The sequence below is a fragment of the Grampus griseus genome (assembly GCF_964374135.1).
Source record: "Grampus griseus genome assembly, chromosome: 7".
Taxonomy (NCBI): domain Eukaryota; kingdom Metazoa; phylum Chordata; class Mammalia; order Artiodactyla; family Delphinidae; genus Grampus; species Grampus griseus.
In genome coordinates, this window is record NC_139001.1 from 113,112,839 (window position 1) to 113,125,985 (window position 13,147).

Genomic DNA, 13,147 nt, shown 5'->3' on the forward strand with positions numbered 1-13,147 from the left:
CCCCAAAGACTCTACCAAAAAACTGTTATAACTGATAAATAAATTCACTGAAGTTGCAAGATATAAGATCAATGTACAAAAATCAGTTGTGTTTCTACACACGAAGAAAAACAATCAGAAAAAGAAATCAAGAAAACAATCCCATTTATAGTTGCATCAAAAAGAATAAAATAGGGACTTCCCTGCCAGTCCAGTGGTTGACTCTGAGCTTCCAGTGCAGAGGGTGCGGGTTCAATCCCTGGTCAGGGAACTAAGATCCTGCATGATATGTGGCATGGCCAAAAAAATAAATAAATAAAATACCTAGGAATAAAGTTAACCAAGAAGGCAAAAGACTTGTACAGTGAAAACTATTAACACATTGATGAAAAAAATTGAAGAAGACACAAATAAAGGCAAAGATATTCCATTCTTATAGATTGGAAGAATTAATATTGTTAAAATGTCCATACCACCCAGTGCAATCTATGGATTCAGTGCAATCCTATCAAGATTCCAGTGGCGGGCTTCCCTGGTGGCGCAGTGGTTGAGAGTCCGCCTGCTGATGCAGGGGACACGGGTTCGTGCCCCGGTCTGGGAAGATCCCACGTGCCGCAGAGTGGCTAGGCCCGTGAGCCATGGCCGCTGAGCCTGCGCGTCTGGAGCCTGTGCTCCGCAACGGGAGAGGCCACAACAGTGAGAGGCCCGCGTACCGCAAAAAAAAAAAAAAAAAAAAAAGATTCCAGTGGCATTTTTTCACAGAAATAGAACAAACAATCCTGAAATTTGTATGGATCCATAAAAGACAAAGATAGACAAAGCAATCTTGAGAAAGAACAAAGCTAGAGGCATCAAGCTTCCTGAGTTCAAACTATATTGTAAGCTATAGTAATCCAAACGGTATTTATTTATTTATTTATTTATGGCTGTGTTGGGTCTTCGTTGCTGCACGCGGGCTTTCTCTAGTTGCGGCAAGCGGGGGCTACTCTTCATTGCGGTGCGCGGGCTTCTCATTGCGGTGTTTTCTCTTGTTGCTGAGCACAGGCTCTAGGCACGAGGCTCTAGAAGGTAGGCTCAATAGTTGTGGTGCACAGGCTTCGTTTCTCTGCAGCATGTGGGATCTTCCCGGACCAGGGATCGAACCAGTGTCCTCTGCATTGGCAGGCAGTTTCTTAACCACTGCGCCACCAGGGAAGTCCCAACAGTATGGTATTGGCATAAAATCAGACACGTAGATCAGTGGAGCAGAATAGAGAACCCAGAAACAAACCCACACATATATGGTCAATTAATTTAAGACAAAAATGTCAAGAATATAATGGAGAAACGATAGTCTGTTCCATAAAACTGGTCAGGCCACATGTAAAAGAATGAAGCTGGATCACTATCTTACACTGTACACAAAAATCAACTCAAAACAGATTAAAGACTTGAACATAAGACCTGAAACTAGGGCTTCCCTGGTGGCGCAACGGTTGAGAGTCTGCCTGCCGATGCAGGGAACACGGGTTCGTGCCCCGGTCCGGGAAGATCCTACATGCCGCGGAGCGGCTGGGCCCGTGAGCCATGGCCGCTGAGCCTGCGCGTCCGGAGCCTGTGCTCCGCGACGGGAGAGGCCACAACAATGAGAGGCCTGCGTACCGCAAAAAAAAAAAAAAGACCTGAAACTATAAAACTCCTAGAAGATAAACATAACGAGTAAGCTCTTTGATATTGGTCTTGGCAATTTTTTTGATCTGACATCAAAAACAAAGACAACAAATGCAAAAATAAATAAGTGGGACTACATCAGACCAAAAAGCTTCTACACAGGGACTTCCCTGGTGGTCCAGTGGTTAAGACTTTACCTTCCAATGCAGAAAGTGTGGGTTCAATCCCTGGTTAGGAAGCTAGGGTCCCACATACCTCACAGCCAAAAAACCAAAACATAAAACAGAAGTAATATTGTAGCAAATTCAATAAAGACTTTAAAATAAAAAAAAATCTTTTAAAAAATCAATAAAAACCTTCTGCACAGCAATGGAAACCATCAACAAAATACAAGGACCATTTATAGGATGAGAAAAAATATGTACAAATCATAGATCTGGTAAGGGGTTAATCTCCAAATTATATAAAAAAATCTTACAACTCAATAGCAAAAAAAATCACAATCTGATTAAAACATGGGCAGAGGAACTGAAGAAATGTTTTTCCAAAGAAGACATACAGGTGCCCAATAGGTACATGAAAAGACGCACAACATCATTAGTCATGGGGGAAATTCATATCAAAACCACAATGAGATATCACCTCATACCTGTTAGAATGGCTGTCATAAAAAATAAACAAGAGATAAGTGTTGGCAAGGGTGTGGAGAAAAGGGAACCCTTGTGCACTCCTTGTGTACTGTTTCCTTCTTCATCTGTCAGTGGACACTGGAGTTGCCTCCACAGTCTAGCTATTGTGCATCATGCTGCTATGAACTTGGGTATACAAATTTCTCTTCAAGACCTTGCTGTCAATTCTACAGTGCATTTTTTGTTTGTTTACTATTACTATAAGTTTATTAAGATAGTCTATTGACTCTCTCGGCATTAAATTTCTTTCCCCCTCTTTCCATTGCCTTTTATCACGCTGCTTCTCACCCCACCCTCCCACCTCTGCTGTACCCCCAACCCCTCCAGTGAGGATGCTGCTCCTTCCTCTGTGCTGTCGTGGCCCTGATGCCGACATGTAACTTGTGCCTCCACCTCAGGCCAACTCTCCAGATAGATGTGCGATTAGTTCTGTAGATCATTTAACTTAGGGGGTGGCCACCTTTTTCTGTAAAGGGCCAGATGGTAAATATTTTAGGCTTTGTGGGCCATGTGGCCTCTGTTGCAGCTGCTCGCCTCTACCATCATAGTGGAAAGTAGCCAGAGACCAGACTAACTGTGTGGACACGGCTGTGCTCCAGTAAGATGTTATTCGCAGAAACAGGTGAAGGGCTGGATTGGGCCTTCAGCCATAGTCTGTGGACTCCTGATTTAAGTCAAAGAGATTTTATATGATTTTTGTTTAATCTCAGATCAGAAGGTAGCAGGCTTTAGTTACTGCAGCCCAGGAAAAGTGAGAGGAGAAAGGTTTTGAGCCTAGACAGCTGGTGGATTTCCTGCTGGGGAAGCCTGTTAGATAGATGGCCCTTATTCCAGCCGCCCTGGGGTCATCCATTCTCAGCCACAGAGGGGAGGCAAGGACTAGTTCTCCATGAGGAACATACTCAGGAGGTAAGCGGTTGCCCACGTCTTTATCTGGTGTGTCCTTAAATGACATGGCACTCTATTGACCATGTGTCTAGCGTCTCTAAACTGGATGCCCTAACATCTGCCCTGCATGCCTGTGCCGCACACGCCTCGTTCTGGACAGTCCGGTCCTGAGTCACCTTGCCTTGGCTCACGTGTCCGCTGGCACGTGCACCTTTCTCCTCGGGAGGAGTTCTCCTGCTCAGGCATGCGTTTCAAATCTAAACCAACCGATCCAGAGCTCACATCCCAACCACCTCCTTTTTTGGACTCTCACACTCCTGCCCACTACCCACCTGCGCTGATCCCCCAGGACCAAGTCATAGACAGCTAGGGACAGCCCGTGCCCAAGCGCCACTGAGCTCTTCCCTCTGGCCAGTGCTAAACTGCTTGCACTGCCTTACACACCCCTTCCCCCGGAGACCACAGTGAAGTGAAGGCTCTTGCTACAGCCCTCCGCAACCCCGCAACCCGCCAGCGCCTCCTGACCAACGCTAGCTCTTCCCTGTGCCGTCCTGCGTAGGACGCTACGGCCCTCAGCTCGGAGACCGTGAGCAATAAACTGTCTTTTTCAATGGCAGTTGTTTCCTGATCTATTGGCCTTAGCATCCCTCAAGTTTTCTGTTACGCACTGTTTTATAGCAGGGCTGTTTAATTTGTACTCTGGTATAAGACCAAGAGTGCAATAAGAGGTGAGTTGGCCTCGCGGTGCGGGATTACCCTGCCCCTTTCTTCCATATTCGTGGCAGCCCTCTCCCCCGGCATAGGCCCACCCGTTGTTCCTGGCTGACTCCAGCCCACCTCTTATTCTCGGAGCCGCCCACTCCTTTGTTGCCACCTCTCCGTGCAGCTGTGTGGAGCCCCCCAGTTTAACATCCAGTTCTGTATTATTATATCCTGTATGGTTTCTTTCAGGGATGTTGCTTATTTTCCCAGCTACACTGATGGGTCTCCTTGGGGACCAGGCTATCCAGGGCCAGGGACACAAAGCGCTGTAAGGGAAAGATGGAAGCTTTGACCTCTCCGTGGCTTCACCTTTTGTTAGCTTTGTGGCCTTGGTTTCAGTGCTGATCTTTTCTGAGGTTTGGTTTCCTTATCTGTGAAATGAGGATGAATGGAAATAGTCCTGTATATATATATATTGGTATCTGGGTCTGGTGTGCCCTCCCCGTACCAGTCTTAAGATTACAGATGTTTTATGAGGAATGCTTTTTTTTTTTTGCATTAAATAAGTAATGTGACCACATTTTAAAAGTTTCCATATTAGAGAAGAGAAAAGTAATCACCCATACTCCTTGTACCATAATTCAATTACTATTAGCCTTTTGATTTTTTCTTATTTGTGCATTTTCTCACTTAATTTATTTTAACTTAAGTGTTCTGATCATGAATTACTTGTAATTATTTTAACAATTTTCATATCCTGCTTTCCTACTTAACATAGTTTTTTTGGACTGTGTACTTTTAAAAATATGGAGGCAATATTTTTATTTTTGATCAATCATAAAACTTAGTTTTCTACCCTGGTATATTTCATATCTACTGAAATAATAGAGTGGTATGAGTTACTAGTATCATTATGTACTGGCTCTGCATGGAATTGGCATGAAGATCCTATTTGTACTGAAATAGCAACTTCAATAAATTCCTAATCTTTGTACACTTAAAAACTAATTTAAAAATAAAATGTGACGGTAAAGAAGATGTAGCTTTAATAACATCTGCAGTTAGAAGAAACAGGTCGGTCAGATAGTTTGATTTAATCATATCTTATTTTAAAATTGAAGGTCCATTTTAGCTTCTTACCTTCTGAAAGAAAAGCTCAACATCTTGGGCAAGTTGGGGTGTCTACTAAGCTGTGCGGGTTCTGTCGTGCTGATTATCCACTCCCCGAAATCTGAGAGTGTGACCACTCAGGCCGAGCTGGAGGAGAAGCTGACCAACCCAGGTAACTCAGAGCTGTGGTGCCAGAGAGCTTGCCGCCTCCGGCGCGGTTCTCCCGGCTGGAGCTGTACCCTCCGCCCCGCTGTGGTCTGTCCTCCAGGCCCTTGATTCCTCTTTGCTCACCACTGTCTGCTGCTGCCCCCCGGGGCTGCCCTGCTGCCGTGGCCCCTTTGCTGCCTCCTGGGATCTGGACCTTGTGCATGGACGCTGTCCCCCACCCCGCATCTGTGCGCCCATTCTGCGGGATCGACCCCAGGCTGCTCCTCTCAGGACCACCATGTGTCCAGGCCTCCATGCTTCCCTCTGAAGTGAAGCTCTCAGAGAGCCGAGGTCTGATTTAATTCATCTTTAGAGCCCCCGCAGAGCCCTGTACTTTTTTTTTTTTTTGGTATCTACTTTTGACATAATTTCTTTTTTTTCATAACTGCAATCATCACCACCCCTTCCCCCTGATGAGAGAAAACCCAAAGTACTGCACACTCAGGCCCAGCTGCTTTTTCTTCTTCTTCTTTTTTTTTTTATTAATTAATTAATTTATTTTTGCCTGTGTTGGGTCTTCGTTTCTGTGCGAGGGCTTTCTCTAGTTGCGGCAAGCGGGGGCCCCTCTTCATCATGGTGCGCGGGCCCCTCACTGTCGCGGCCTCTCTTGTTGCGGAGCACAGGCTCCAGATGCGCAGGCTCAGTAGTTGTGGCTCACGGGCCCAGTTGCTCTGTGGCATGTGGGATCTTCCCAGACCATGGCTCGAACCCGTGTCCCCTGCATTGGCAGGCAGACTCTCAACCACTGCGCCACCAGGGAAGCCCCCCAGCTGCTTTTTATGAAATAAAGCCTGCGCACTTGCGTTCAAGCTACTTCTGATTTTTCTGCAAACACAGCCCACACTTCGGCAGTATTTTACGTTTGCGTGTGCTGCTCTCTGCCCTCCACTACCCCTTGCCCAGTTTATAGGTCAGGCTCCCAGGCAGCTTTCAGCTGTAGTATCTTCCTGAATCTTCCCCTGCAGCAGAGCTCCATAGTCTTTTTCTTATCCTTGAGGAAGAGGGGCTCCCACCACCTGCTTGCTGATACACATGTCCAGGCTGTTCCCAGCCCTCAGGCCCAGTGCCTGGCACCCCCTTTACAATCTGGAAATGAAGTTCATGGAAAATACAACTCCTTGTACATATAATAGCAGTCAACATAATGCCCTAAGAACAGTACTTTGGAATAAAATGGAATGCTCAGGTACAACTATAGGAGAAGACATATTAAAGCCAGCAGACCCCACACCGTGTGTGCTGTGAATCTGGCAGGTGCAAAACAGACCGATGTGGAGGTGTTGTGTTATTGACTCAAACACTAAGGATTTTGCCATCAGCAATGGGATCTTCTTTTTTGTTTTTTGTTTTTTTTTTTTTTGGCTATGCCAGGTGGCCTGCCAGATCTCAGTTCCCTGACCAGAGATTGAACCTGGGCCCCACCAGCGAAAGCCCGGAATCCTAACCACTAGACCACCAGGGAACTCCCAGCAATGGGATCTTCTGAAATGGAGTATAACTCTTGAAGTTCTGAAAAATTCAATGTATATTAAGTCCTTGCCAAATTACTCTGTTTTACACATAAAACAGGTTCTAGCTCTGATTATTATAAATATTTTCCACTTTCCTGTCCAAGATGACATCCCGAAGTCATCAGGAGAACAGGATGATTTTTCATTGTGTGGGGCCGTCTGCACATCACAGGACCCCTGGCCTCTGCCCACTGTGTGCATCCCCCAGTCACTGCAACAGCCAGAAATACCCTTACAGCTTCCCTGTGTGTCCTTTGAGACCCCGCGTGACTCTCTTTCTCTCCCACCCCACACGTAGGAGTACTCTCTGCCTAGGGTTTGTTGAGTTGACCATCTTGTGAAATGGTTTTAAAAAAATTCTCAGGACTTCCCTGACAGTCCAGTGGTTGGAGCTCTGCACTTCTGCTGCCGGGGCACGGCTTCGATCCCTGGTAGGGGAAGTTCTGCGTGCCGCACAGTGTGGCCGAAAAAAAATCTCAAAGCATCTGTGTAGACTTTTATTGTTATAAAAATGTTACTAATAGAGAGAAGACTTATTTACTGACATGTAATATATAGGAGCTATGAATGTTTGAATGGTGAAAGTGATGATGGGAATAACTTTTGTGGAGTGAGCTCAGGGGCTGTGGTAAAGCACATCCGGAGCGGTAGGGTGCCCCGGTGACAGCGGGGGTGGGGGGTAGGTGGCGGAGCACGTGGCGAGGGCTGCTCTGCTTCGCCCCCTGGGTCACCGTGCACCCTCTCGTTTCCAGTGTTCGTAGGCTATCTGTGCATCGTGCTGCTCATGCTGCTGCTGCTGATCTTCTGGATCGCGCCAGCCCACGGGCCCACCAACATCATGGTCTACATCAGCATCTGCTCCTTGCTGGGGAGTTTCACCGTGCCTTCCACTAAGGGCATTGGGCTGGCAGCCCAAGACATCTTCCACAACAATCCGTCTAGTCGGCGTGCCCTCTGCCTGTGCCTGGTGCTCCTGGCCGTGCTTGGCTGCAGCATCATCATCCAGTTCAGGTACATCAACAAGGCCCTCGAGTGCTTCGACTCCTCTGTGTTTGGGGCCATCTACTACGTTGTGTTCACCACACTGGTCTTGCTGGCCTCGGCCATCCTCTTCCGGGAGTGGAGCAACGTGGGTCTGGTGGACTTCCTGGGCATGGCCTGCGGGTTCACCACTGTCTCCGTTGGGATTGTCCTTATACAGGTGTTCAAAGAGTTCAACTTCAATCTTGGGGAGATGAACAAATCTAATATGAAAACAGACTAGGATGTAACAGGGGGTTGGATGGCTTGAGGAACAGGAAATGGATGTGGCTTCTGGTCCTGATTTGTCGTGAAGTAGAAGAGACCGTAAATCGCTGGTGTTGGAGTTGCCTGTATATTAATGGATGGGCTGGTGGAGAGTGAGGATGTGTTGCTCAGCACTGGGGTGGGGGCCCAGCCTTCTGTACTCTGAAGTTGCTCAGTGGTTGCCTGGGTGTCATCTCTCTCTGATGAGAGGAATCTTATGTTCATTGCCATTAACCTGGAAGCTTTCATGAATACTCTTTGCTTTTAAAACACGTCATCATTATTTAAATAGAATGGGCCTTTTCTGATTAGTCTTTGCAGGGGAACAGATATTCTTACTTAGAAGCTTACTTTGGAAATGGGAGAAATTGTTGTCTTGAAGTCTGACTCTACAGTAAATGTGTCTGTAGTTTTTTAATTTTGCATTAAGCATGTATAACATTCAGGTGTCAGATCCAAATCAGAGGCATATACATTTAATTGGTTTTAATCCTCTGATGTGTTGACTCTCCTACCCCCAACTCCTAGACATTTTAATTGCAAACAGAGAGAGAAGAGTGAATGGAAATGATATACTGTTCCATTTGCAGGATGATTTTCAATAGCTCAAATCAATTTCAGTGCCTTTATTACTTGAACTATTCACTTAATTTGACTATTACTGTGTGTATGTTCTCTTAGATTAGAGTAATGCAGCCTCCTTGATTATACTTTAATATTTCACTCTTCAAAACATAAATGTTCAAAGCAGTTAGAAATTATAGTATATTCATTCACTGGAAGAGAGTCAAGACTAAGGGCACATTGGAGTAAATCAACCCTTTCAGCATGTAGTTATAGTTCAATTAAAGACAATTGACTTAAGTAGCATGAGGTATTTTATTTGCATTCAGTCTAATGTAACTGGGATCCAATATTAAATATATTCATGTTCTCTTTCAGCAAGCATTGTGGCCATTAAGAAGAAATAAATTATTTAACTTGATAATAAGGCTGTTAAATGAGAGAGTAACTGTTCAATAGCACATATGAGTTCCCTGTAATTCAGGAACAAGTTAAAGGACACAATTAAGTTTAGGCTATATTCTACAAACTGGAACACACATAGTTTTCAAAAGAATTTCTAGCAAAAATGAAAACAATTTGTAGCCATCTCCCTGTTGTTTGAGATGGCAGAGCACCCTACAATTCCTCAGTCAAACTTCTGAAATGCAAAATAGCCATTAATTATTCCAGTATTTGGATCAAAGAGGTCACTTGGCTATCGATAGTAACCTTGCATGTGTATTAAATGGGAACAAAGCACAGAGTGATGCAGATATTCATCACGATATCATGTACTTCATTTGCAGTGGTTCTCCCACCCCTGCACCATGCGGCATGACGGATCTTAGTTCCCTGACCAGGGATCGAACCAGTGCCCGCTGCAGTGGAAGCTTGGAGTCCTAACCACTGGACCACCAGGGAAGTCCCATGTGTACCGTTTTATCTAAATAGGAAGCTATGCCAAGTTGAAAGATGGGATTGGGTAAGGTAGATTTGGTGATACCCAATTAAATAATACCCAATTAAAATTACTAAGGAATGTCAATAGGAAAAAAAAAAGTGTTTTTTCGTACAAAAAGAACATTTCTAAAGACCTAAGGAATAGTTCCCTAAAGTGTTGAACAAAGAGACTAAACTAAATGAGGATAGTTTAACATAGAGAAAAAAACACCTTTATGAATTAAAAGTACATGTGATGATCATGGGTTGTCAAGTGATCTGTGAACTAACAGCAGCAAGAATATTTAAAAATTTTTAAAAATCTTATAGTAACTGATAGTTAATAAATGCTCAAAAAATGCATTACTCTTTTTATCAGCTCATGAAAGTTTGTTTTTTATCATCAGTATTTTTAGGAATGCAGGCCTTAATTTATTGAACTGAACTTTCTGAAAGTATAATGCAGGAGTATAAATATACTTTTAGGCATAAAAATCATTTCTAGATAAGGAGTATGAGATATTCAGAGAATACATGTGGCTATACAAGTATAATGAGAAAGTCCATGTGTCATATGGAAATTACCATTTTTTTGTTTACAGTTTACATGTGAAGCTTAGTTTATTTAAATTCATCTATTGATGTTCCTGATTACAGTTAATCCATGATTATTCCATAGATACTTAGAGGTGATATTTTCTGGATTATCTCCCTATGATTTTTTTTTAGAGTAAAATAGAATCTCAAAGTAGTAATAGTTTGTCTCCTCTTGAAGGTGATAAGTCCCGGAACAGTTAGACTCTCCCAAGTTTACATCTGTTCAGCAAATTACCTTGGTAGGATACACAACTTCCCTTCCAGTGGAACACAGTTCATATCATCCATTGTATTCCAAAAGTGTGACTCTAGCCTGGAAGTAATTGACATGACCAGCAGTCTAACAGCCTAATTTTCAAGTTTAACATAGAGCGTTTAATATCTGACTTATAGTATTTATTTTACAGATTCATGTTTTTATAATTTGGAATTACAAAAAAAGATTTAAAAAGTAAAGCTTTGAAGGGTAGGGCCCAGAATGGGGATAGGTCTTATATTGGTCTTTCCAAAAGTAAATACATATAAAACATTTTCATTATTATGGTATTCTTTGGGTTTTATCTTCAATTAAAGCAAGCCTCCTCTAAAATCATATGTTTGTGATATGATATCCAGGCTTGCTCTGGATAGATACTTAAATAGGCCATTTCTCTCCTGTCTTACTTGGACAATGCCTTGTTTTCTCATCTGAATCTTTGCATTTAAAAAGATTGCTTCCTGTTCTGCTCAGTGATCAAGTGTAGGGCCTATTAAGGATTCTAACCCAAACCCAGCACGAAGACCACCCTGGGTGTTTTGCTGTTCTGCAGGACTGCTCCAACTCTGCAAAGAAGGATCCGGAGAGAAGGGCAGTCTGCTCCCTGTCACATGGGGAGCAAGAACTGCCCACGGCTGGACCTTCAGGGGGAATCATCACTCAGATGTTATTATGGTCTTTTCACATTAGAAAATTAGTGAAATACACTTTGCTGCTCTTGGTTCAGCAATAAGAAATATTCCTTCAAGTCCTACTTCTCAGGCCAATTTGATTTATGCAGTTTTATTTCCAGAGGTTCATTCCAGCTGTAGTAGATTGGTCTTCGGGTTTTTCTTTGGGTTTCACGTCTGATAGAAGAGAGCACTGTTGAAGTATGCAGTCACCTCTCACCTTCCTTCTTCCTCGACTGCTCAGCTCTTTGTAAATACTGCGCTCCCTTCTAGAGGCCAGTTTCTAGACATCCATAAAGTGCTCGAGATGCACTGTCTACACGCGTGGATGAGTCCACGGAGACTGAGGTGTTGATCACAGGCCACTGTCGTGCTGCCTAATTCTTGTTGGGAGATGACACCTCTCGTTTCTAAGCTGCTCAACTAACCCAGAAGAGCAGTTTACAGAGCTATGCCCATCACTCTTCTTTGATGCCTACTTGATCCTGACTTAGACTTCCTGGGACTGAGTAGGAACTTGGAAAGAGAAGAAGCTTTAGTTTAGATCTGTTCATTGGCTGTCTGATTGGCTTCAGTGGTCTGAAGAAGTTGTCCTTAACTGTGTCTGACACCGCCGAAGTAGTTCACCTATCAAGCAGGATTAGATGGAAACTTGGTGTTCCACCTTCTCAGGGACCAAAAACGTAACATTAACTCCTTGGCATTGACCTTCCTCCCAAGGACATATCTGTGTTAGTTTTTCATATGTTTTACTCATATTCATAGCTAGAGGTCTGTTAGCTTGAGTTAGGAAGAGAAAAGATCAGTTTGCACACCAGTCACACCATAAAACAGTTTATCATATAAAATACCTCAACTATATGTATTCCTCACTTCCGCCTCACAGTTGAACTGGTGATGAATTTTAAGGTGATTTTTCACATCTGGCCAGATTCTTATACCTCCATCATATACTTGAAAAGATTAAGAATTTTAGGAATGGGAACAAGAATTTGGCCCAATATCTACTCATTTATTTTCGTACACATTTCTCACATGCTATTAAATGCAACAAAGAATTATATTTTAAGAAAATGTAACTCTGTGTTACATCAAAAACATATTGTCTAGTGAAAAGTTGATATTCAGTAGAACAATGATCATGTAAATAAACATCTATTTCAAATGTACCCAATGTGATAAAAAGCATAGTCTAGGGCCCAGTGCATGAGCCGGGGAGGATTTATTTGTTCTTTTCTCTGTTTTTCCTTGAATTGTGCAACTATAGGTGAGTCACTTAACCTTTCTGTGCCTCAGTTTCTCTACCTCTAAATGGTGGGATGGGTCTCCAAATCTGTGTTAGAGCACTCACATGTTTAGTTTGTGCTGGTAGCCTCAGACCAGAGCGCATGTGCAGGACTCCTTTGGAGCGATGCACCATGCATCCTGTCTGCTCAGGACCATGCTGTAGACACACAGCTTCGAGCACTGAGTAAGCAAAGGAAGCACTGGGTGTAAAGTCTGCATGATTCCATGAAGCTTTAATTTTCTTTTTTTTTTGTTTTAAAAGGCAGGGTTTTATATTTTCTGTTGTAAAATATGGAAATTAAGCAAGGACTTTAAAAACCTGCACTGAGAGATCACATTCTGATGGTGTGATGAGCTTCTCTGACATTCTGCAAAGGTTTATGTTCTGCAGAAGAATCAATGACTTGTGAACCAGATTGATTCTGTTGCGTTGAATTTGTAATGAATGATGCTGAACTTCCTGCTTCCAAGCGGCTCAACCCTGACCATGAACTACCTGACACCAGGTAAATGTCAGGAACTCCCAAACCACTAGTGCCAAAGGGTCACATTGAAAAGTACAGAATATTTCTTTTATTTGTCAGACTATAATAATTTGCTCCCCCCTGCCATGTCAGTGTTTTTGCAGTTTGGAAAAATTTAAGGGTACTGTTTTTCCAGTAGCATTCCTGAGTGTTTTTGCCTTTTTAAATGATAACTATTACTGTCTTGTAAAATGGAATATAATTGTGAAAGAGAGGAAGAAGACTAGATAAAAAAATGTAAAATGTTTGATTGGTTGCATAAAATTTTTTTCATGTAAATGTATCAGGGAAGCTTCCAATTAGC

At 43.2% G+C, this 13,147-nt stretch overlaps 1 protein-coding gene across 1 annotated transcript in view; it reads left to right on the plus strand.

The window, feature by feature from the left end:
* The window catches only part of NIPA1 (NIPA magnesium transporter 1), a 37,408-nt gene extending 28,436 nt beyond the window's left edge, over positions 1-8,972 (plus strand). Inside the window, exons 4-5 of the mRNA XM_082657965.1 lie at positions 5,030-5,190; positions 7,489-8,972. Coding sequence (XP_082514091.1) covers positions 5,030-5,190; positions 7,489-8,000 — 673 coding nt within the window. The 3' untranslated portion in view covers positions 8,001-8,972. The remainder of the gene's footprint in view (positions 1-5,029; positions 5,191-7,488) is intronic.
* Positions 8,973-13,147: the final 4,175 nt, after the last annotated feature.